Source organism: Hesperophylax consimilis, chromosome 27 (genome assembly GCF_061612785.1).
Source record: "Hesperophylax consimilis isolate HC1 chromosome 27, BYU_Hcon_1.0, whole genome shotgun sequence".
Taxonomy (NCBI): Eukaryota; Metazoa; Arthropoda; class Insecta; order Trichoptera; family Limnephilidae; genus Hesperophylax; species Hesperophylax consimilis.
The window spans coordinates 2,857,652-2,880,430 of record NC_142862.1 but is presented as its reverse complement, the minus strand read 5'-3'; the positions used below and the strand labels follow the sequence as shown (position 1 = coordinate 2,880,430).

General features: G+C 35.1%; 1 protein-coding gene across 1 annotated transcript in view; it reads right to left on the bottom strand.

Annotated features, from left to right (window-relative positions):
• Positions 1-3,254, bottom strand: part of LOC149410469 (protein son of sevenless-like) — a 79,216-nt gene extending 75,962 nt beyond the window's left edge. The window contains exon 1 of the mRNA XM_089648049.1: positions 2,924-3,254. Coding sequence (XP_089504175.1) covers positions 2,924-3,019 — 96 coding nt within the window. The 5' untranslated portion in view covers positions 3,020-3,254. The remainder of the gene's footprint in view (positions 1-2,923) is intronic.
• Positions 3,255-22,779: the final 19,525 nt, after the last annotated feature.

The window sequence follows — 22,779 nt, the reverse complement described above, 5'->3', positions numbered from 1 at the left end:
TGATTTTGCGAATGCTGACGGAGCAATATCAATTTTACAATTATTTTACAAGTGTAACTTGGTGGAGTGTTTTAGTGAAATAGTGAAACTGTTAAAAATAATTTGTACTATTCCGATGACAAAACTGTCGAGTGCGAAAGGTGTTTTTCTACGTTGAAACGTGTAAAAACATTTCTGAGGAATACTATGTCCCAAGATCGTCTCAATGATGATCTCGTCTATACCAGACTTTGATAATCTTGTAATTGAAGAATTTTCTCAAATGAAAGAGCGACGAATGGATTTTCTCTACAAATGAATTATTTGTACTGGGTATGTAGTTCCCTTTAAATCACTTTATTTTCCTATTTTACATGTTACCATTATTTGTGAAATGCACTGCTGGCAAATTCTGTCACGAGCCGCCTCTGTCTAAGGCATCGACAATCAGGGTATGTTGTATTGCTTAACCCTTAGGAGTCGGAGCCCTGCAATTGCAGTGTTAAAGAATTGTGCCCGCGCATGTCACGAAGCACAGCAATTGCAGTGTCGACCTTATACATTAATTTTGCCTGTGGTTATTACTTGTACTGCGTTTGTTAAACACAAAAATAAAATATCATTACCGGTCGGTGGCCGAGTTGACATTGCGCTTGGGTCCCACTCGGGCTTAGTGTGTTCAATTCCTCGGCTGGCTACTCCATCACAACACAAGCAACATTTTCAGCTTACTTTGGTGATAGTAGGAGATTTTCAAATATTGTCAGGTTATTCGTAACCCGGGAATGTTTGTCTTTCTTTAATAATTTTAAAATTAAAAAAAAAAAAATCTAGTATTGTTTCATTTTTGGCATTAACAAAAATGTATTTTTATGTATTGAATAATATTGCTGGCTCCTGTGGGTTAAAGGAGTGTAAGGAAATGAGTAAGAGGTAGGTTTAGGTGTACCTGGCTATTCAGATCTGGTCACAATAATTTTTTTCAGTTTTCAATATTGGGAATGTTAGAAATAAGGGGGAAGGAAGGAAAAAGTAAGAGTCTACTATTCAGATCTAGTTACTATATATAACAATACAGACCGTTAGCATAATATTTAACAGAGAATAGACATAATATTGCCGCCATTCGGGCAAAAGTCACAACACCACAAACCAAATTTTGAGACATTGAAATTTAATGTTAGAGAAATAATGCTATCACTTTTTTCTATTGTTTTGCTGGTTTATGATTGAATTTACCTTGACATCCTATCTTTTAAAATGCAGTATCTCAAAAATAAGTGTGGTTTGGTGACTTTTCCCTAAACAAGGACGATATTTATTATCATAATTATGTACGTTGGTATAAAACTACAATATAAATTAGATTTTGTTACATGTATGTGTATTTGCAATCTTTATAGCAGGCGCGGTCGCTCCATGCAAGCTTTGGATTCACCGCATCCCTTGTTCTAGACTGTAGAGACAAAAAGCTTTAAAAAAATTTCTAGCCGTAAACAGAAATACAGTAATTTACATGATGCATGGAGCAAATCAAAATACATATACATTCTCAATGCTTGAATATCTTTGCGCAAATGCACAGCGCAATACAAACATACTAGCAACAGCGTACTCAGAGGCTCGCCACGCTTAACACACACAACACAACGCGAATGTTTGAATATCTATGAACTGCGTACACACAAACCAGCAACAGTTTGGATGCTATCTTGTCCCTAGTATCTAAAAAGCTGCAAAGAATTCGAATTTCGCACAAGCGTATTCACTCCTGCCTGCCTAGGCCTTTCAAGGCCAAACACGGATTTGGCTAGAGCATCCAACATGCGAAAAACGATTTTAATGCTTACGTGTATAATGCACAGAATAGCATACCTTATTACAAATCGAGTGGATTGTTTTTAGTTTATGCTTGCGTGATGCATTCAACAGTTTGGCTTTAATAACTGTAGTTAAACATTTTTGATGCATTGAATATACTTCAATTAGTAATTTAATTTAGGATATGTAATTGATGTTGCAGATCATAAAGGATTTATAGAGTTAATTAGACATTACCATTTATATCAGTAATTGCATCTTGTTTGTGGGCTAGTCTGTATATTTGACAGTAGATATATACCTACTTATTGTCCAGCATCCCTTCTACAAAGTCACCGACTGCCATTGGTATGTAAGTGGTGTTAATTACTATAACGCAAGAAGCATCCAGCCAACCGTTTTTGTGAAACATCACTTAAAGGGCGCTGTACAGATGTATATTTTTAATGGTCTTGACAATCTATTATAGTGTTGATGTCATATTTGGCGTGTAGTAATTATACAAAATAAATATAAATTTAAAAAAGAATTATAACTTTGTACTATGTATTACTTTTAATTTGAAAATGTCATAAAAATTGAAAACAGGTGCCATTTCATTGTAATCTGACAGAAGGTTCATTTGTTTGTCATGATTACCAATGTACTTAAGATGTTCATAACGTCAATCTCCATTACGACAGCTGCGAAGTTTGATGGACTTTACAAAATGGTAATACAGCTGTCGCTGGTGACATTGATAGATAAATAAACCTTCGGCCATTGGAGAGGTACAAATTTGTACTTTTTAATCAACTTATAGTTATTTCGGAATAATAAGGCGAAATGTTGTAGATATTTCAGTGAAGAATGGATGAAGTTATCATTATATCGCTAGTTATATTAGGTCGCATCAAAATCTGCCATAAAAAAACATTCATTCGGTAAAACGACTAGTCTGGAATGTAGTTTTCCTGTACATTTTATGGTATTTTGGTTTAATCTCGTATTCTGGTTTTGATTAACCGACCACTGGAAAGACCGGCGTCTAGAGATAATAATAAATCCGATCAATCGGTGAATTTCATTGTATTTATTTTGACAGTGGGAACATTTTGGAAGGACAAGATAAGGGATTTTTTACCTTTCCCAGGGAGTTTGAGAACGTGCCCTTCCATTTTTCGTAGTTGTCCGTCTTTAGGAAGTCATAATCCACATGCTCGACCTTGTTTGGGAACATTTTACACTAAAAATCGGCACCAGAAAAGGCATTTAGATTAGATACATATTTTTCCGGCCATGTTTTTGTTTTTGTGTCAGAGCTAGCGGCACTCGGACAGACCCGCGGCGGCACTGCATTTCATAACGACAACATAATGTTTCGATTTAACACTTATTAAATACTCATTGCGCTCTGAGAAATGTCAATAAAAGTGATTCAGTCGCTACCGGAGACACGGGTGCGGAATACGGTCGCCATCTTGATTATCTCAAACTGATACTTTGGATGACGACTCGGAGAGCTCGCAGCTGGACTGAAGCTCAGCTGTTATAACAGCGATCCGTACGACACGGAGTAGAACTGAAAACTTCACGAACATGGAAGAATATCGTTGCAGAACGACAAAAGGATTTTAAAGATTGATTTTTAAGTAATTTTTCATAGTAGGTGGACACGCTTAATACTAATAATTTTTTGAAATAAAACTTAGATTTAACTTAATTACTAAAAAATACAACTATTTACGTCGGGGGAGATAATAAAAGTGGCATTTTCATTTTTTATCAAAATTTCATTTGTTTTTACAGTTGCGGCCATTCTTTTTTTTTATTATTTGGCGTATTCGTATTGTGTTAGCGATTATAAATTTTTACTGATTTTTGGGATTACTGCCGTGTTGTTATTTAGTCAATATTACGAACAGTCTTACAGTGTGCATCATCAGGGAAAAGTTGGTTCTGAACGTAGCGAACGATAATTTCCTACTGACTACAATTTCCCTAAACACTTTTCAAGTTCTGTTTTTATTTCAGTTTTGTCAATCAACTAGCCTATAATTATATAATAACAGAACTTGAATAGGACTTTAACAGAACCCAAAAATGAACTTTGAAATTTGACGAATTGTTCAAATTTTCCAAAACAACAACATTCGTATAATTTTTTCTGCCCAAAATATTATACAATGGGGATCATTTTTGCTTACCTACTTCTATAAATTATTTACATAGTATTACCTACACGATAAATAAAATTAGAAAACTAAACAATCTTTTGTCGATTCGGTACAAAATACAAATAATACACTCCGCAAGACGGCGCTGCCGAACATGACGATCCCTCAAACGTATGCGAACCGAAGACAGCTTCTCGTATCGTTATCCAGAGTATTTGAATATTTGTTTGACAGGCTTGTCGTTCGATGCTCGACCGATGCGAGGCCACTGATTGGCTGGAATACCAAGACACCAAGTAAAAAAGTACCATACATTCCCTTTTTTATGATAACAACAAGATATTTTTGGTCGAGTATTGTTACTAAGTTGTCTCGTAAAATTCTTTCGTAATAGGCCGTTTTTTTGCGCAAGCTCGAATACAAAGTCAATCAATATTTAATTCGCCGATTCGTTGGTTCGTGATATTATTATCTCGAGACGTCAAATTCTCTCTAGTTTTCGACAAATTGATTAATTACACGATCTGGGTCCATTTGTACCATCCAACAAATAATTTATTATTATTCCCAAAATTCCAACATCATTGATACTAATGCATAATAATTATTTACTTGTGGGTAGGCTGTAGGCAGGTACCTACCTTGTACATTATACTTATAATAAATTTAGAGGGGAATGGAAAATTAATTTATGGCTCCTTATACTTACTGCACTGCTTTTATTTAATAATAACACAATATTTTGTTTTGTACAAGTCCATAAAATGTTTCTGTACAGGAGACCAAAAAAGAATTATGTACCTAGCTACTTAATAGTTTTTTTGTAAGTAAATTATTTTTTTTCAATCCAAAATATCCACGGGAGCGACGCCCCCGGCTACACAGATTACTATGTCATAATTATGTAATGCAGAAAGGATCCTGTTTTGCAGGGCCAGTCCTGAGCCAAACGGCGCTTGGCGCTTGTAAAAACCTCAGGGGCTCTATATTAGGTGTAAGGTTAGGTTAGGTTCTTGGTTCCGTAGCTACTTGGCGTTCTGGCAAGTCGGCGCCCGGAGCGGACTGCTCCAATTGCGCCTGCACAGGACCAGCCGTTTTGTTTGATACATGCTTACCGCAAATAGAGGATAATATGATACCATATACCTATTGGCTCTCCACTTCCTATTTATCTTTGACTGATGATCAAACATTTGTGAAAACTTAAAAAATTATTCAAAAAACTGACTTACCTTTTCACTAAAGGCCCTTACACAGCTTCTTACAATCTGTAGCGATATAGAGAGACTTGTGGTGGGGATAAAATTACCGTCTTCTCTACACACACACCCTGTCGCAGTGTGAAACTGATTGTGCAGCAGACCCATTACATTTTAAAAGCTCGTCGATCAAGATGGCGCCAACACTTTTCCAAACATCAAAAAAGATTTGGCTCTGGAACTTTCTAGTGTGCAATTATGTAAAAAAAAAAGAAAAAGAAGATTTGAGTGAAGAACTTGTAATTTAAGCCACATGATTATAAAGAGAGTATTGGAGCCAGTAGTCTTGAAGAATTTTTTAAGAATGGATATGGAGTGTTTTGAGGAGTTACTCAAAATGGTGACTCCATTAATCCAAAAACAGGGGAATCGAAAAAAAAGCGAGAATCGAAAAAAAAACAAACCGTCTCTAAAATCAAATAGATTTCATTACAAACTGGGTGACTTAGGCTCTCCAACCTGATATTGTGGGTTCGCCCATCCTGATTTCGGAGTTGAGGGGAATAATAATTACTGCAACGATTTCTCTTCTCACACGGTAATCAAGGAAGCGATCTAGGGCGCTCCCCACCACTGACCTGATATTGTCACCGATTACAGGGAGGTATGTCGGGCTTCTAAGTCATCAGTTTGAACATGTGTAGTATAGCCAAAATAAAACCAATTATGGATTTCCTCCTCCTATTGAATTTACCTGCTTATTTTTATTCAAAGCATACCCATTACAATTTGATGTGTTGACCAAACGGCCAAAGACACTTAACAGTTTTTGGGAAGTGAGTTAGCTAAGAGCTTCACAGATGTACTCATAGAGGGCAGTGCAAAGAGCTTGCTTGGAAGTCCGCAAGATGGCAGCTAGTAGTCAGTAGTTGCCAGGGCCAGTTAGGTTGCTTCCAGACAAACATGGTGTTTGCATTTAGCCAGCTCCTAGTTAGGTCGACCATCGGAGTCACTCTTGTAATACGCGAAGTATTGAATAAATCCCTGATTTAATATAAAGAACTTATTCTCTAAAATCTCCTTCGACGAAGAGTTGGAGAACTGTTTGTGGGAACACAACAACAGTCATCTTAATTTACTTTAGTTTTAAATTTCAATTCAGTATATTATTCTAAAAACATTACAAAATTGTTCTTTTTAGTGTGTTTTTAAATACATTTGTGAAGAAGAGTTGTAGTAAGTTAAAAGTTTAATACAAAAAGTAGGTAGTATATCAACTATACTAGTGGTAGCAGATCTTGCCTTTTAAAGGCAGCTTCATTGATGTTAAATATGTTGATATCTGAATTGATTCTGTTCTACAGCAAGATTGCTCTCCCCACAGGCATGACCATTGGCAAGTTAGTCCTGCAAACTGGGCGATTAAACAGTCTATTGGTGATGGAGGTAACCATTGGGAACATTGAAATTAACGCTCTCCATGATAGCTGAGTTTTCAAACTATCCACAAATCAGTCTGAAGAAGTGTGTAGTAATGTGTACATCCATTCCGACCCGCAGATGGTTCATTCCGAGCATACCCAAAAGAAAGTCAGTGGGATAGAGCCACGGGTAGTAGCCGTATCTCAAAAATTTCTTCTGAACTCTCTCCAACATAAGTGAATACTTTACCTGGTGTGGACTCCAAATTACACTTGTAAGTTTACACTCCTTACTAAGGATTTAAATAAAACTAAGATAGGCCAGATATCTCTGAAATTCCTTGCAGTGCATAGAACAAAGTCCAGCTTTCTCAATGAAGTGCTACAAGCCATCTCAATATGAGCATGAAATAGTCAGCCTACTGTAAAACTTGATTCGAAGATCCTTCATGGTGGAGACATGCTTTAAACTTAGGGCTTCCATTGTATACCGGTAATACCAGGTGTGACACTCCCTAGTGAATGATAAAATTAAAATAAATCCGATTCCTTTTACATCGGTCAACAATTTCATCTATATCTGACGGGAGTTGAAAGATACGGATTAGTTACATACCCAGTAGCCCAAAGCGGTGAGTTCCCATCCAGATATTGCGGGTTTAATCCTCTGCTAGCTAGGTCCTTCTCAGGCACGTGTTAAGTGGGCGTGCAGGGCGTGCACCGCACATGGGCGGCACGCTCAGGGAGCGGCAAATACAGAGATGTAATAATGTTCAAACTCACTATCATTAATCATTACAGCCTTGGGCCTAGTGCTACCAACATGTAAAATGATCATATTAGTATTGAAATCTTGTTTTTCTCTAATTTCAGAATTTCTTTAGCCATTATTACCCCTCTAGGATACCGGAAATTAATCTATTCCCAGTTGGGGGTGGCATGGTCGGTTTTACATGCAGGCGTTCAGGCGGTTAGCGGCGGTCCTGATCCTCTATCATTGCACAAGCATTATGCACCAACTATAATGATGCTAGTAGGAGGAATTTTAAATAAAGATATAATATTTTCTTTTCCTCTTTGGCGGTCAGCTATCTTACATCCTTGCTACAAGTCCTACCTAGCAGAGCTGTCTCAGTTATATGAATTTTGGTATTGATTAACAACTCTTCATAAAGTTCTTCTAATACCTATGCTTTCATTTTTCTTTGTTAAGGCCCAGCACACTCAGCTGTAGCTTAAGACTGGTCTGATAAGTGCTTTATAGAGATTGGTTCTTTGCAAGAGGTTTTAAAATATCTCAAACAGTGAAACAGTAGTAGCATCTGTTGGCTAGTGATCATTCTTTTGTAAGTTTCCTGTTGCAAAAAGAAATCCAATGAAAAGAGATTGAATGCATTCCAACTAACACTAACTAAATAACTAGTCTTATACATACTCTCCTGTTGATTTTTGACGTATCTCGTTCATTTGATCTTCCTTTGGGAGTCCATGATTTTTTCTACCATTCACATTATATAGACTTTCTCCATGGCCGAAGGGTAAGGCTTTCGACTAACAAGCTGGAGGACGCAGGTTCAAATCCCGACATGTGCAAGTTAATTTTATTTGATTATTTTGTGTTATTTCACAATAAATTCATTTTAAAAAATACATAGCATATTTGCCGCACGTTCCAGAGTGGAAGATACTTTCAGTATCGCCCTGGAGTAAGATCACCATTCAGAATTGAAACGTTGCTTGAAATGGCTTTGGCAATATTTAATGACCATATCTGAATCCCAACCTTCCTCTTCCCCACCTCCTTTCCCTCCACACTACCTTCAGCCTTACAAGATACCCCAATAATTGGGGATGCCATAGTTTCACTGGCTCCAGACGGTTGGGAGCTTTTCGCTTTAAAAATATATACATATATTCTCACTACACTCCTTTCTCTGTTCATTCGCTCTACATGCCCAAACCATCAAAGCGTCCCTTTCATAATCTTACTCATTACGCTTAGATGAGCCTTGCATTCTTTGCAAATCTTTACATTTCTAACACAATCATTCATGGTTTTACTACACAAAGCATCATCTTATTTCTAGAGCATTCAATCTAATTTCATCCTTCCTCTGCCAGTTCCATGCTTCACTGCCGTACATCAGGGTAGGTGCCAGCACCCCTTGTGGACTGCTAGCTTTGCTTCTTTGGACATTGACTGAACTGACTACATCAAAAGCATAGTATTTGGGTAGTTGGTAAATTAAATAAATATGGTAAAGTAAATATGGTGAAATAACGTAAGCAGAAACATTTTAATTATTATTCATGCCCGACCGAGGGAGAGGTGGATAGAATGCGGGGAAGAGGATTGAAGCAGGACGGTAAGGACTGAGGACTGGAGACGAATGATGAGGGACCATAGTCAATAAAGAGCGCTTGTGGGGGAGGTCAAATCCAAGCCTTTTATGAAGATTATGAGTTCAGACATTGATTTTTTTTAAATTATCAATAGCTTTAAATAAAACACATAACAAATTATACATTTCAAATATTTTATTTATTTAAACCGACATAGACACATTTATTAACCACAATAATATTATTTTACATTTCTGATAATCATTCTTATACAATACATACAACCAAAATCTAAGAATTAAGTACTTACATAGAAATAATTATTATAATAAAATATTTTATTTGCTCGAGAGAACTGTAAGTTTTATCAAAGGGAATAATATACAAAGTGAAAATGGTCATATGTATTATGTGTTGAGTGCATTTTTCTTTGACCGGTGCATACAATAATGCTTATGAAGAATTGCAATTATTAATAATATATTAAAAGTACTTACTTTATACGGATTGTATTAAGTAAGTAGATACTACTCATTTTCTTTGTGTGCAACATTATGCATTCCATTGGTTAAGCTGGGATCCCACCAGATCTATTTCATAGAACGAACCGTTTGAAAATGGAAAGGAATTGTTGCGCACAAGTTTACACAATGCTCTTTTTTTATTTCGTTTAAACCTGCTGTATTCTATGATTGATTCTATATTTATTTAATTAATTTATTCATGTTCTTCATAAAACGGTTATGCACCAATATATTATGGAGAAAATTACAAATTTGAGGTACATATAAGTGTAAAAGGTCATGAAGACAGTTTTACTATTTTGTGACATACGTCAAAAGATAGTTCCTAATCTGTCTGTAGGTAACGTTAAAAATAACAAGAATGGATAGTGTGTATATTCTCTCAAATATACTCTTCCACCTTCCCCTTTCCCACCTCCTTCCCCTCCCTGCTATCTTCAGCCTCACAACATACCCTAATTGGGGATGCCATAGTCTTGCTGGCTCCAGACGGTTGGGAGCAGTTGGGACTTGTAAGAAAGGTTTTAGGTGGTACGCCTGCTTTTTGAATGTGTAAGAGCGAGATGACAGATCGACGTATAAAAGATGATGGATGCATCTGCTCGCTCTCTTTTCCCAACCGACAGCTAAGAAGATAGTAGTAGACAATCCGTTCTAAAGTGTTAATAAACATTCTATCCGCACACGCATATAATTATTGAGATCCTCACAGTACCACCAAGTCTGTATACACGGTGTCCGGAAACTCGTAGTACAAGCGGGAAACTGGAGAATCTACACCACATGGGGAACCCAAAAAAACATAAAGTTTTTTGATTTGAGCATTTTCAAAAAAAAAAAAAAAACCAAAAAAAAATATTTTTCGGCTATTTTAGGGTTAAAGTTTTTTCTGGTGTTTAGGGTTGAATAACAGATGTTTTAACCCTGCAGAGCAGAAATATTTTATGATTACACCGGGTTAAATGAAGGGTGATTTCAAAATAATGCTTCAAATCCGAGTTTCTTCATTTGTTTTACTTTTAAATAGTTTTAATTAGTTGGGTACTTTGATCTTCAGTAATAATTTATAAGAATTTGATTAAAAAAAAAAAAAAAAAAAAATCAACTTCAAACTCGATTTACTCGATAACGAAAGCTCAAATAAAAAAAAATATACTACAAAATCGACTCCAAATGTGATGTAGATTCACCAGTTTCCCGCTTGTACTACGAGTTTTCGGACACCCTGTATAACAGGACTCATGTGCGGTGTTCACAAAAAAAAAAACGCATAAACCTGTTTTGTCCTTTTTCTATTTGTAGAATACGGCATTGTTCAGAAGGGGCTGAAATAATGGAGCTATATTCCAGGATACTGAGAATGAGGTAACGAAACAAACTAACGAAAGTCGATGTTGATTCAGCATCGGGTGTCTATTTTTATAGCACAGAAAGCCTGTTCTTACTGTAGATCATAGAATAGATGAGGTGGGAACGTGCCATTACAGCTATGTATACCTCTTTATGCAGGTGGGCAAAAGAGGAACTAAAGTTGTCATCTTTTTTGATTCGCTGTCAAAATGTTTCATGTTTCAGGAGGCCAAAAGAGGAACAATGTTACATATTTGTTACTTCGCTGACAATTAGTTTCAAGTTGCTATCGTTAATTGTGTTTGGTTTGTATTTTTATAATTAAAAGCAGTAAAACCTGTGAGTTCATGGACGTTGAAAAACTACAATAGCATCAATAATTTGATAAATATCAGCTTTGCTAAAAAAACATACTACATAAATACAAAGTTTTTTTTTGCGCAGTTTTGTAAAATTGTTCATCTAAATGTAAAGTTTTTTATTTATTTACATATTCAATTGTGTTGTCCTATCTGAGGCCTAGGAGTTGAAAGGACTTATGTAAATTGACAACATCTTTTTTATTTTAAATCAGCACAGATCTTACTTCGAGGAATTATTTGAAGTGAAATAGACCAACGTTTGTTAGTCCAAATAAAGCCAGAGTTGATTTTTATTTTTCATTGGTAAAATCAATATTCATAATAGTGATGCCTGACTGTACAGTAAAGTATGTCGATCTGCAGTTAATTGCAATCCGTATAACTCTTCTTGTGTTTTACATGATTTCTTTTGATTTGAGATAATCTCACATTCACAGTTGATGTCGACTTCCTGAGAAGTGGTCGTTTCTCTGATACGTTTTTGCCTCTTTTGACCTCTTCAAGACCTGCATTAATAAATCCCTTCCTAAAGCCCCTACCTTAACTCGCCTCACAACGCTGCTCAACCGGGTTACTATATAGTTCCCCTGTCTTTATACTGTACAGACTGGAGCTCTCGTGAGATGTAAGATAAAAAAAAAGTCTGAGCAATGATTAGTAGCGATTTTGTACATTTAATGCCATAATTTAGTCTACTGTTTAGCATAAAAGATTTTAATTTATCTGAGATCACCTTAATTAACCTACTCAGTGATTTTATTACAGAAATATAAAATATTTATACATACACATTGAGAATAATATTTTTTAGTAAAGCACTAATGAGTATAGTAATAATTATGACTACAATAACTTAAGCTAAAATGTACAAATGGTTTGGTGTTATTTATTTACACTGGTAAACTAAGCCCGTCGTTTGAAGGATCGGTAAGCAATCGACATAAATCGAGTGCTGTAAGACCCGATGCAGAAAACTAGGTTCGCTATGTAACGGATTGCAGCTCAGTTCAGCGTGGAACTTTCCTGTGCAGGGTCTTACAGCATTTGGTTTATGTCGATTGCTGACTGACCCATGGGACGACGGACTAAGACGTATATAAATATTTTAACATAGCAATACCTATTATTTATTTAATGTAGAATAGTTCACAATAGAATACATAGATATTAGATATAATTAGAAGCTTGAATTATTTTAATAACTCATAATGTTTTAGTACAACCATTAAATAAGAATTTCTTTGAGTAAATACAAAAATGTTGTGTGATAAACCCTCAACTTCCTCATTTGGTGCTTTGATCTACATCTAGTGGCAAAATTATGAACTAAGCATTTACATTTATAAATATTATGTTTAGCAGATGATATTAAATACACACATATATTTCTGGTAATTGGCGAGTTTACTGTTTGATCTGTTCAAGAGTAGGTGATTGCTGATGAGTAATGGCAGATGCTTAGTTTGTTTGGACATTTAGAGTGGATGAACAAAGAAAACATTTGACTTGAAAGTTATATAATATCGATGGCCTAGCGCACACATGTGCTAAGTGCAATTTATAAGAATGAACCACATTAATTATAATATGTAATGCAACTAATTAATATAAATATCCGCTTTTTATCCAGTCTAGGTGAAATAAGTAATGTAAATTTCCCACAAAACGTCTATTTATAAAGTAAGTAATCTTGTTATGCTATACAAAACCAGTAATTGTTTTTACTTAACACACGTGTGTGCTAGACCATCGATGTATTCATTGTTAACATGAATTTGAGCACATGATATGCAATCACAGAACCGCCACACGTGAGACCAGCATTCAGAACCGAAACCATTTAGACGGCATTCTGACTACCTTCGGATTAAGTGATTACGATTCTTGGCTACGCGTCTCGAGGTCGCGGGCTCAAATCCTGGCATGCACAAGTAAATATTATTTGATTGATTTGTGTTATTTCACAATTTATTCATTTAAAATAGTATACACAAATGTATAGTATATTAGCGTCATGTTCCAGAGTGGAAAATACTAACAGTATCGCTCTTAATAAGTTTCTTAGTAAGGGGAGAGTGTTTATCTTTTTTTAAATACAAAAATGTTGCTTGGAATGGCTTTAACTATATTTGTAATAAGTTCTGCATTAGTGAATAACAAAATATTTCCCTATGTTCCTCTTACCTCCTTTGACTTCAAGCTATTCCCAAATATTGGGGTTGCCAAAAAAATCATGAACAAACAATTACATTTTATAATAACAGTAGCCCAAAAAAATGACTTCGTACACGTGGGGCAGTGTACTGTGAATTGAACACCTTTACGTTGACGAATGTCGGCGGACGGCGAATAGCTGGCTGAATAACTTGAAATTTCCGTAGCGTGGTGCATCCTTTTCCCTCACAACGCCACAACTGCATGCCCGCCCTTCTTAACTAAAATTGATTTGCTGAGACACGTTTTGCATCAACTTCATATTGAAATTTGTCCCAATTAAACGGAATGGTGTCCCAGATAACCGTATTTAAGTAAATCAGTATTAGGCTGTCGTCCCACGGGTCACTAAGCAATTGACTTCAACCGAATGCTGCAAGAACCTCCGCAGAAAATTATGTTCATTATAGTAATGTTAATGGTTTGCAGCACGGTTTCAGTGCGGAACTTTTCTGCGCAGGTTTTGCTTTGGCATTTGGTGTCGATTGCTTACTGTTCCTTGGGTTTTGGCCCAAATAATCGGCTGTCCCGATAGACTGTACCAGTTACTAATAATGATTACTTCATAACATGATATTTTACAAGTGTTAGCATAACAATAGATACCTACGTACATCTTAAAAGTAAGATATTTATATTTATACAATTACTAACTAAGTATTTAATTATTATACTTATTCAGATCATTTAACACACAGGTCATGTGACATTAATCTCCTCGTCGCTCCCGCTAGCATTCTCACTATCATAATCATCAGCCATGGCATCATCGGCGGCCATTAACGAATAACTCCTGCCGCCAATGAAGTTATTTCCCGCCGAAACGCTACCGTCGGCCGATACATAATGCCTGTAAGAGTTGACTCCATCTTCATTATTCAAGAGTTTGGACCCGTCAAACTGAGAATCGAATTGATTGTTTGAATTTGGAATGTATTTATTATTTTTCTTAACGTTTTCAGATTCTGGGGTTTGTTGTTCTTGGCTGGGGGAAGCAGGGGACATTGGAGACAGTTTTGGGCGGTCAGTTTCCGCGTCGGACAGGTCAGGGTGGGGGTTGTTTTTGTTGGGGAGGGTCTGCTCCCTCGAGCCCCCGCTGGCGAGGAGTTCACGCTCTTTGGAGTTCCTCCACTTCATGCGGCGGTTCTGGAACCATATTTTCACCTGGAAAGAGATAGCAATAGGTTAGTTATTACAATTTTTATTTCATAATTGACTGAGCATAGCGAAGCTCAGTTTTAACACGACCGTTTGGAATTTCATCTGTCTGTTAATTTGTTTGTAAGTTCCGTTTCCGATTTTGAAAATCTGCTGCATAAAATGTATTATTCAAGCAAGCTTTACTGTGACTGGATGGCTAACTTGGACTAAGCTTTTCCATACAAGGGACCTACCTGTCTGAAGAAAGCTTGAAAAAACAATTGTCTTACAAATCTTTTTGAATTTTTGAAATTTTGTTTTATTGAATATAAGAAAATTAGAAACATTGTTTAGTATGTTATGTTATGTTTATGTTTATGTTTATGTTATGTTATGTTTATGTTATGATTATGTTATGTTTATGTTATATTTATGTTATGTTATGTTATGTTATGTTATGTTATGTTATGTTATGTTATGTTATGTTATGTTATGTTATGTTATGTTATGTTATGTTATGTTATGTTATGTTATGTTATGTTATGTTATGTTATGTTATGTTATGTTATGTTATGTTATGTTATGTTATGTTATGTTATGTTATGTTATGTTATGTTATGTTATGTTATGTTATGTTATGTTATGTTATGTTATGTTATGTTATGTTATGTTATGTTATGTTATGTTATGTTATGTTATGTTATGTTATGTTATGTTATGTTATGTTATGTTATGTTATGTTATGTTATGTTATGTTATGTTATGTTATGTTATGTTATGTTATGTTATGTTATGTTATGTTATGTTATGTTATGTTATGTTATGTTATGTTATGTTATGTTATGTTATGTTATGTTATGTTATGTTATGTTATGTTATGTTATGTTATGTTATGTTATGTTATGTTTATGTTATGTTTATGTTATGTTATGTTAGGTTTATTTATGTAACGTTATGTTATGTTATGTAATCAATTTTACCCTGTAATTTGTTGTATTTATTAATAAGAATAATGTTGTAATGTATGGCCAAGATCACTCTTAATGGGTGAAAGCCAATATAAAGAATAAAAAATAAAATAAAACATAGTTTTTTGGATGCAACTACTAAAGACAATAATTTATACAACAGTAAACTTGAGCAGATTAATTGGTGAATCAATTTAATTTGATAACAGTTTTAACAAGTTCAACTAATTAATTGCTTTGGTCTTATATTTTTTTGTTTTACATTGTATTTTCATGTTTTACATTGTATTCTAATGGCATAAAGATCATAAATGGATGACAAGTAGGTACTTCTAATGTCCAAACTTATCAGTACAAATATAAAAATGTGCCTCTTTTTCCTCTTCTTTTTTGAAAAGAAAGACAAACTTTCCCGGGTCACGAATAACCTGACAATATGTGAAAAACTCGGTGACCGGATAAATCATCACAATGATAATTCATCACATCTTTAAAAAGTTATATAAAAGCCTTTGATTATATAATAAAAGCATGGAAAGTGATGAAACAAAAACTTTATTAACGGGGTTAAGTAGGTTAGGTTAGGTTAGGTTAAAAAAAAAAATTTTCACCGTTTCTAATGACTTTATATCACTTTTTAAAAGTGTGTTGAATTGTTACTGTGTTGAGTTATCATGGAACCGAAAAACTCCTGCTACGGGACAAACGGAAAATGTTGCTTGTGCAATGGTGAAGGACTCAGTTAAGAGGATTGGACCCGCTAAGCCTGGACGGGAACCTGAGGCATTTACCCACTCGGCTACTAACCTGTATACTTCCCTATTGCCGTAGATATTGTGTTAAAGTTAGATTAGGTGCACAGAAATGTTTATAAACCTGTAAAACTAACTTTTTGGGTAGATACCTACCTATCTTCCTTCAACCTAGAACTTTTTGTTGAATGAATGGTGGAAGATATGTGATTTAAAAATAAAAAATTAACATATTTATATATATTTATGCGAAACTGCCCAAGAGTCCCAACTGCTCCCAACCGTCTAGAGCCAAGTGAGACTATGGCATCCTCAATCGGGGTATGTTGTGAAGCAGAAGGTAGTGGGGGGGGGAGGAGATGGGGAAGAGGAAGGTGGGGAAGTACCTGGCTATTCAGATCTGGTCACTAAACATGGCCAAAGACATTTCAAGCAACGTTTCAATTTTAAATGGTGATCTTTCTTTAATGCGATACTGAGAGTATCTTCCACTGTGGAACGTGCCGCAAATATACTATACTATATATGTAGTAAGTAGTTTGTGAAATAACACAAAATATTCAAATTAATTTTACTTGCGCACGCCAGGATTTGAACCCGTGACTTCCAGCTTGCTAGTTGAAGAGTCTTACCCCTCAACCACGGAAGCCATTTGTATACGAGTATAATGATAAATTGACTTGAGGAGAAAATGGACAACGACTAATTTTGGTGGTATGAATCTGTTTTTATAATTCCTTTGGGGAGACAGCATGCATAATAATTATTTATTGCAAAGTAAACTGTAACGTTTCGATTTTTTTCTCAATCGGTTGAAACCATAGACATATGAATATTAGTAGACCTGCCCTAAGTGATTAAAAGCGTATCATCCCCACTCCCCATACCGGTTCCATTGGAGCCGGCTGTGCTCGCCGCGTATGGCCTCAAGTGAAATTTGAAAACGTGACGTCATCATTCTTGTGCGAACTATGGTCGAGGCATCATCGGTTCATTTTACGAAATAACACGGCAAAATGTTGACTTGTACTATGAAAACTTGTAAAAATAGATTTGAAAAAGAGAATAAACCCAATTGTCGTATTACATTCCATATATAAGCATTATTTTACTTTATTTTAAGCATATTCACATCGTATAATATGAATCAGTTGTTACTATCACATCGAGAAACGTCTGGACGCGAAACACAAAGCTGGTTGGTTGCTGGGAAGTAAATTATGAACATTTATAAAAGTGTCTTAACTAAATACTTAAACGAAATATTCGACTCTGAAAATAGAACCGAATTTTTTTGCCGAATTTGGACTTCGCAAATTTGTTCATAACGTGGCGAGTAATTTGCGCTCCCATGTAAAAATGTCTATTCATTCAAAAGCAGATTTTACTTTTAAGAAGTAAATGGTGATATTATAATGCGAGATGTCTATTTACTGTCAGATTGATTTATTGACGAATCACAGTCAGCCTTACTCCCTTCGTTCTTCAACAGTTGATTTTACCCCTCGCCATTATCTTCTCGTCTATTAATTCCTATGTCTGTGGTTGAAACCTAATTATGTCTTCACTACAGAAAAAATATCACCTTCAAATCGGACGGAATCTATCATTTTTCAAATCATTTTGCAAGTAATAACTACTGAACTAATTTGTCTGTTAAAAATGGCACCGATACGCTTTTGAATCAATTAAAAAACGGCCAAAATCATCGATTGACAAACGGTTTGAATGGTTGGTGCTGTCAAATGTCAATCGGTGATTCGGGTTTTGATTAATAGATGTCAGTCGGTGGGTCGGTGGCTTTGAACCGATCTGTCACGGAAACATTAAATTTAACAGATGGCGTATTATGTTGTTATTTTTATTATAAATTATTGATGATGTTTTGTTTTTTTAAAGTTGAGAAGGTAGGTTTTAACGATGCCAGTAATGCACCATTAGTTAAAATTTTACCAAGTGGTTTTCTACGCTACAAAAGCAAGGGGGTGAGTGTCTTTGTTGAAGAATAAATAAGTTGTTTTCAAAAATACGTAGGGCCAGCCCTCCATCTCTTGTTACGATGTTAGATTCAATCGCAGATCAGGTATATGCTATAACTCGCAAAAATTTGAAAGCAGATCTGCTACAGTAACATATGAATCCATTTTTCTTTCGATTTCAATATTTTAATTTCTAAATTAAAATCGCTAATACAAATTTTAGTTTATTAAATAAAAATCGATCGATAATGTTATGATAAATAGTGAGGAAGAAGAAAAGAGGTTTGTGGGTATTACATCAACTTTTTGAATCAATAATAGTTGATACCACAATAAATCGTAAGCATGGCGGGTGAAACAATACAAAACATATTAATATTGGGTAGGTACTTTATGTTACATGAAAAAGTATAATATAATGTATGTTATAATGGCCGTTTAGTGAACAAATGTGTCTGGCTGTCACTCAAGCGTCTTGGGTTAAATTCCTCTGTTAGCTAAGTCCTCCATCATTGCACAAGAAATGTTTGGCGCAAATGATGGTACTTATCATAAATAAACTACTCACACCTGCTAAGGGCTTTTCTAATATTGCCAGGTTTGTAACACTGCAATGTTTGTCTCTAAAGAAAACGCGTAGATAGGAACAATGTAAAATTAAGAAGTAGGTAGGTACTGTCGTCTACCCAGATAGTTGATTTATGGTCTACCCTACATACCTATTATATCTTGGGTGGTAATTTGTATTTTCAACGCTGACAGCACTATTTTATCATTATTTTACGCAATAATGTCACTATTCACGACACAATATGGCCGAAATCATTCGTCAGCCGATCGACAAACAATCGATCATCAGCACTGGGCGGGAAACGAGTGATTTGTCAAAATCTACAATGGAACAAGACGGGCTTTTTACACAAATGCGGAAAAAATGCGTGCAGAGGGGCATCTCCATTGTGTTACGTGTCCACGACCCAATAGGTAATAAAATTATATATAATATCGATGCCCATATTCGACGATGACTTGTGATGAAATTCGTGCTAATGACGTAAAAATATTATGCGGCAAATGTTAACTTTATGATTTTTTTTTAATATGACGAAATAAAAGGGGTGAGCAATAACGATGTGTGCAGAGTGAATACCTACCTATACCAATAGCCAATTTCTAGGATTTGTTTCGCCACGGCGATGCTGAGAGTGCGTACCACCATGTGCGACTCTTTGTACGAATTCAATTTATTATTCCCAACACTTTTCCTGTCTTATCCTTTGTCATGATAAATGAAACTTTCAATATGAAAATTTGAATGTCTTCAAAGGCAATACATACAAAGCGCTAATAACCTCGATTGCACATCATCAATGCAAAAGTAAACTTGTAAATATTTCTGGGTTTTTCCCTTTTATTCCGAACACTAGTTTTAATATAATAATTAGAATAACATTTGGAATCGCTTGACGCCACTTGTACTGCAGTAAATGCAAATCTTCCAGTTGAAAACGTACTTCTAGCTATGTCTAATTTTCTAAAGTATTATAAGCGATAATTAGTCTCCTGAAATATCAATACAAATTGAAAATATCTCCTATATAATAAGCAGTAATTGTTGATTGAAGTACTAGTACATATTGAATTATTTGGCGTGTTGGAAATAAGCCGACGTGGCTCAGTGGTCCAGAGCATCTGACCGGACATCAGAAGGTGCGGGTTCAATTCCTGTCGGCGGCATTTATTTTTACTCGGGAGATATTTTCAATTTGTATTCATATTTCAGGCGACAAATTATTCCTTATAATAATTTGTTATCCTTTGTGCTATGCATAAAACCTTGTCTTATAAACATTAGTTTATCATTAAAAAAATAAGTCTAATTTTCTAGCTAATCACCGTTCTACACCCTCGATGAGCTAACCTTGTTAAATTCGTTTTCTACAAACGTTGCCCCCGAACGGGAATCAAACAAACTAAAAATAAAACCAATAAACAATAACCATAGACAATGCATTACAAATATGTTTATTGTTTTTTGTGGCCACAGAGTTCATTGCAAGTTGGTACCTACCCACGACCGGGAAAGTACCCGGTGCCCTCTAATAAAAACCCTCTCTTGAAAAACAATTACGCGGCCGCCTCTGTTTAAAATTCAAATTTGGAAATTCCGAATCTCGCCGCCATGTTTTGTTTATTCAAATTTTATTTTCATTTTCATATAGCTCCATAAATATTTATCACGAGCCGCCCGGCGCCGCCCGCGATTATAATTTGAAAGTCGTCTGCCGTTCAATTCAATTGTTTTTTTTTCATCCTGATAACTCAACTTAAGTATTTTATGTAGTTAATACAAGTTAGGTAGAAAGGTGAAAAGATTCCTTGCTTTTGTATGAATCTCTTGTGAGACGAAAAAAGAGTATGCGAGTTGATGTTTTAAGCAAAATAATCATGCGCTCTCTTACTTTGAGTTCTGGCTAAATGATTTTTTTTCTGTTCGGAAATTTAATTTAAGACATATTACTTCCAGCCACCAATCGTCGTAATATGTAGTCTGTAATGGAGGGCTGGATTTCGATGTATATATACCAGCATCACTGTATCCCTGTGTCGCCACCATGTACGAACGTGGCAAAAATTTATTTGATTGTGTAGATGTTGAATTTATTTAAATTGGCTAGTAACGTCATTGTAATGGTTTTAAGGATGTGATTGTCAGAAAAGAAGACTTTTAAGTTTAACTCTGGATAACAGTTTTTTTGTTAATTCATATTTTGGCAGCCTGCACCGTTAAATAGGTAGGTACCTACTGTTACGAATTTGGAGTAGGTACCTTTTAACTATTTTAATTTTTGGCGTGTGAATTAATAAATGCGGAGGTCTGTGTAGCTTTATGTGGTCAATGTTGTTTATGGCCATTCAATTGGGCACTGTTATACAAATGTGGCTAAAAATACGCCAAAAGTATAAAGGGTTGTAATGTGGGGCAGTTAGAACGGCGTGTCCCTCCACTGCGGTAAAAAGGGTTAAAACAGCCCCAACCTAATTGTATGCATATTATTTTTGGAATTAATATGCAAGGGAATTATTTAGGATTTTTTTATCTGACGCTTTTTTAATCAAGTCAGTTAAATTCTCTGATTTTTATTTGATAGTTCCTATTTTGGCCTATGAGGTTATCTCCTACAACGAAATTTCATGTTATTTACTTATGTAAAGGATGAAAGTAGATTCAATTAGATGTAGAAATGTTTGTATAAAACCACGTATGATTTATTTATTTATACTATGCGTCCATAAGGGAATTGTGAAGTAAAATCTTCTATTAAAATTATATAGAAGTCACGAATTATAACTATTATTAAGGCTTGTCATTATAGCCTTCTTGTAACTATATTCCGTGCAATTGAACATATCTACAATTTCTGCTAATGCATTTCCAACTGCATGCAGTCTAGCTACAAGCGAGTATCAAAATGACTCGGTCCTATTGTTATTTACGTCGTTGTATGTCGAAGGTGATTAGGCTCATTAAATCAGGTCTGTCTATAATTCCATTAATAATTTAAAAAATAAAAGTCAAATAATCGTGTGAGAGATGTGGAGATTCGAAGACTGATGTAAACGTGATGGTAATGAGTAAGATTAAGATGTAGTGATGATTTAGGCATGTAGAGCGAATGAACGCAGAAAGGAGTGTAAAGAGAATTTATGATGCGAATGTGCCAAGAGTCAGATTAACAGAAAGGTATGTGTGAGACGATGTATGAATGTGAAGGAAGCAAGGAATGTGTGTCAAGATAAGAGTTGTTTGAAGAAAGACCATGACCATTCAGAATCAAAACGTAGTCTTAAATGACTTTAGCCGTGCTTGGTAACCAGATCTAAATAGCCGGGTACTTCTTCATCTTCCTCTTCCCCATCCCAACTACCTTCAGCCTCACAATATACACCAATTCGAGATATTATAGTCTCACTGGCTCGAGACAATTTGGGAGCAGTTGGTACTTTTGTGCGGTACTAACATTAAAAAAAGAGATTGTTGCCTAGAAATATTTAGGAACGGTATTTTTTTAATACCTTTATTTTTCCCAATTTTTACATTAATTGCATACATATTTAAAAAATCAATAAGAATAATGGGAACCCACTAAGGCGCAGCCTGTGCGTGGGTAATATAGTTAAATACATTATATTATTGTACCTAGAAAGAAACAAACTGTGGGCATATAAAACAAAAATAAGATTACAATTTGTCTAAGCGGTTTGCATAAAAAAGTGTTAGTGAAGTTGTAAGTGTTTAGTGTAATATTAAGTGAATAGTTTATGAGAAACATAAAGTGATACAAATTAAATAAAAAAAGTTTCAACTGCTGTATTGAAAAGCCATAATTTTAACACTTTTAAATATTGAGGAAGTTTAGTAATCATTTGAATATTTTTCGGTAAAAGATTGAAAGTACGAGGTCCAATGAAACTGCAGTTTGTTTGCATTTGTTTTGTGTTCGTTTGGGAAGCATAAAATACATTTTAATTTAAAAGGTTGATTCTGTTTTCATTTATTTCGAATTTAT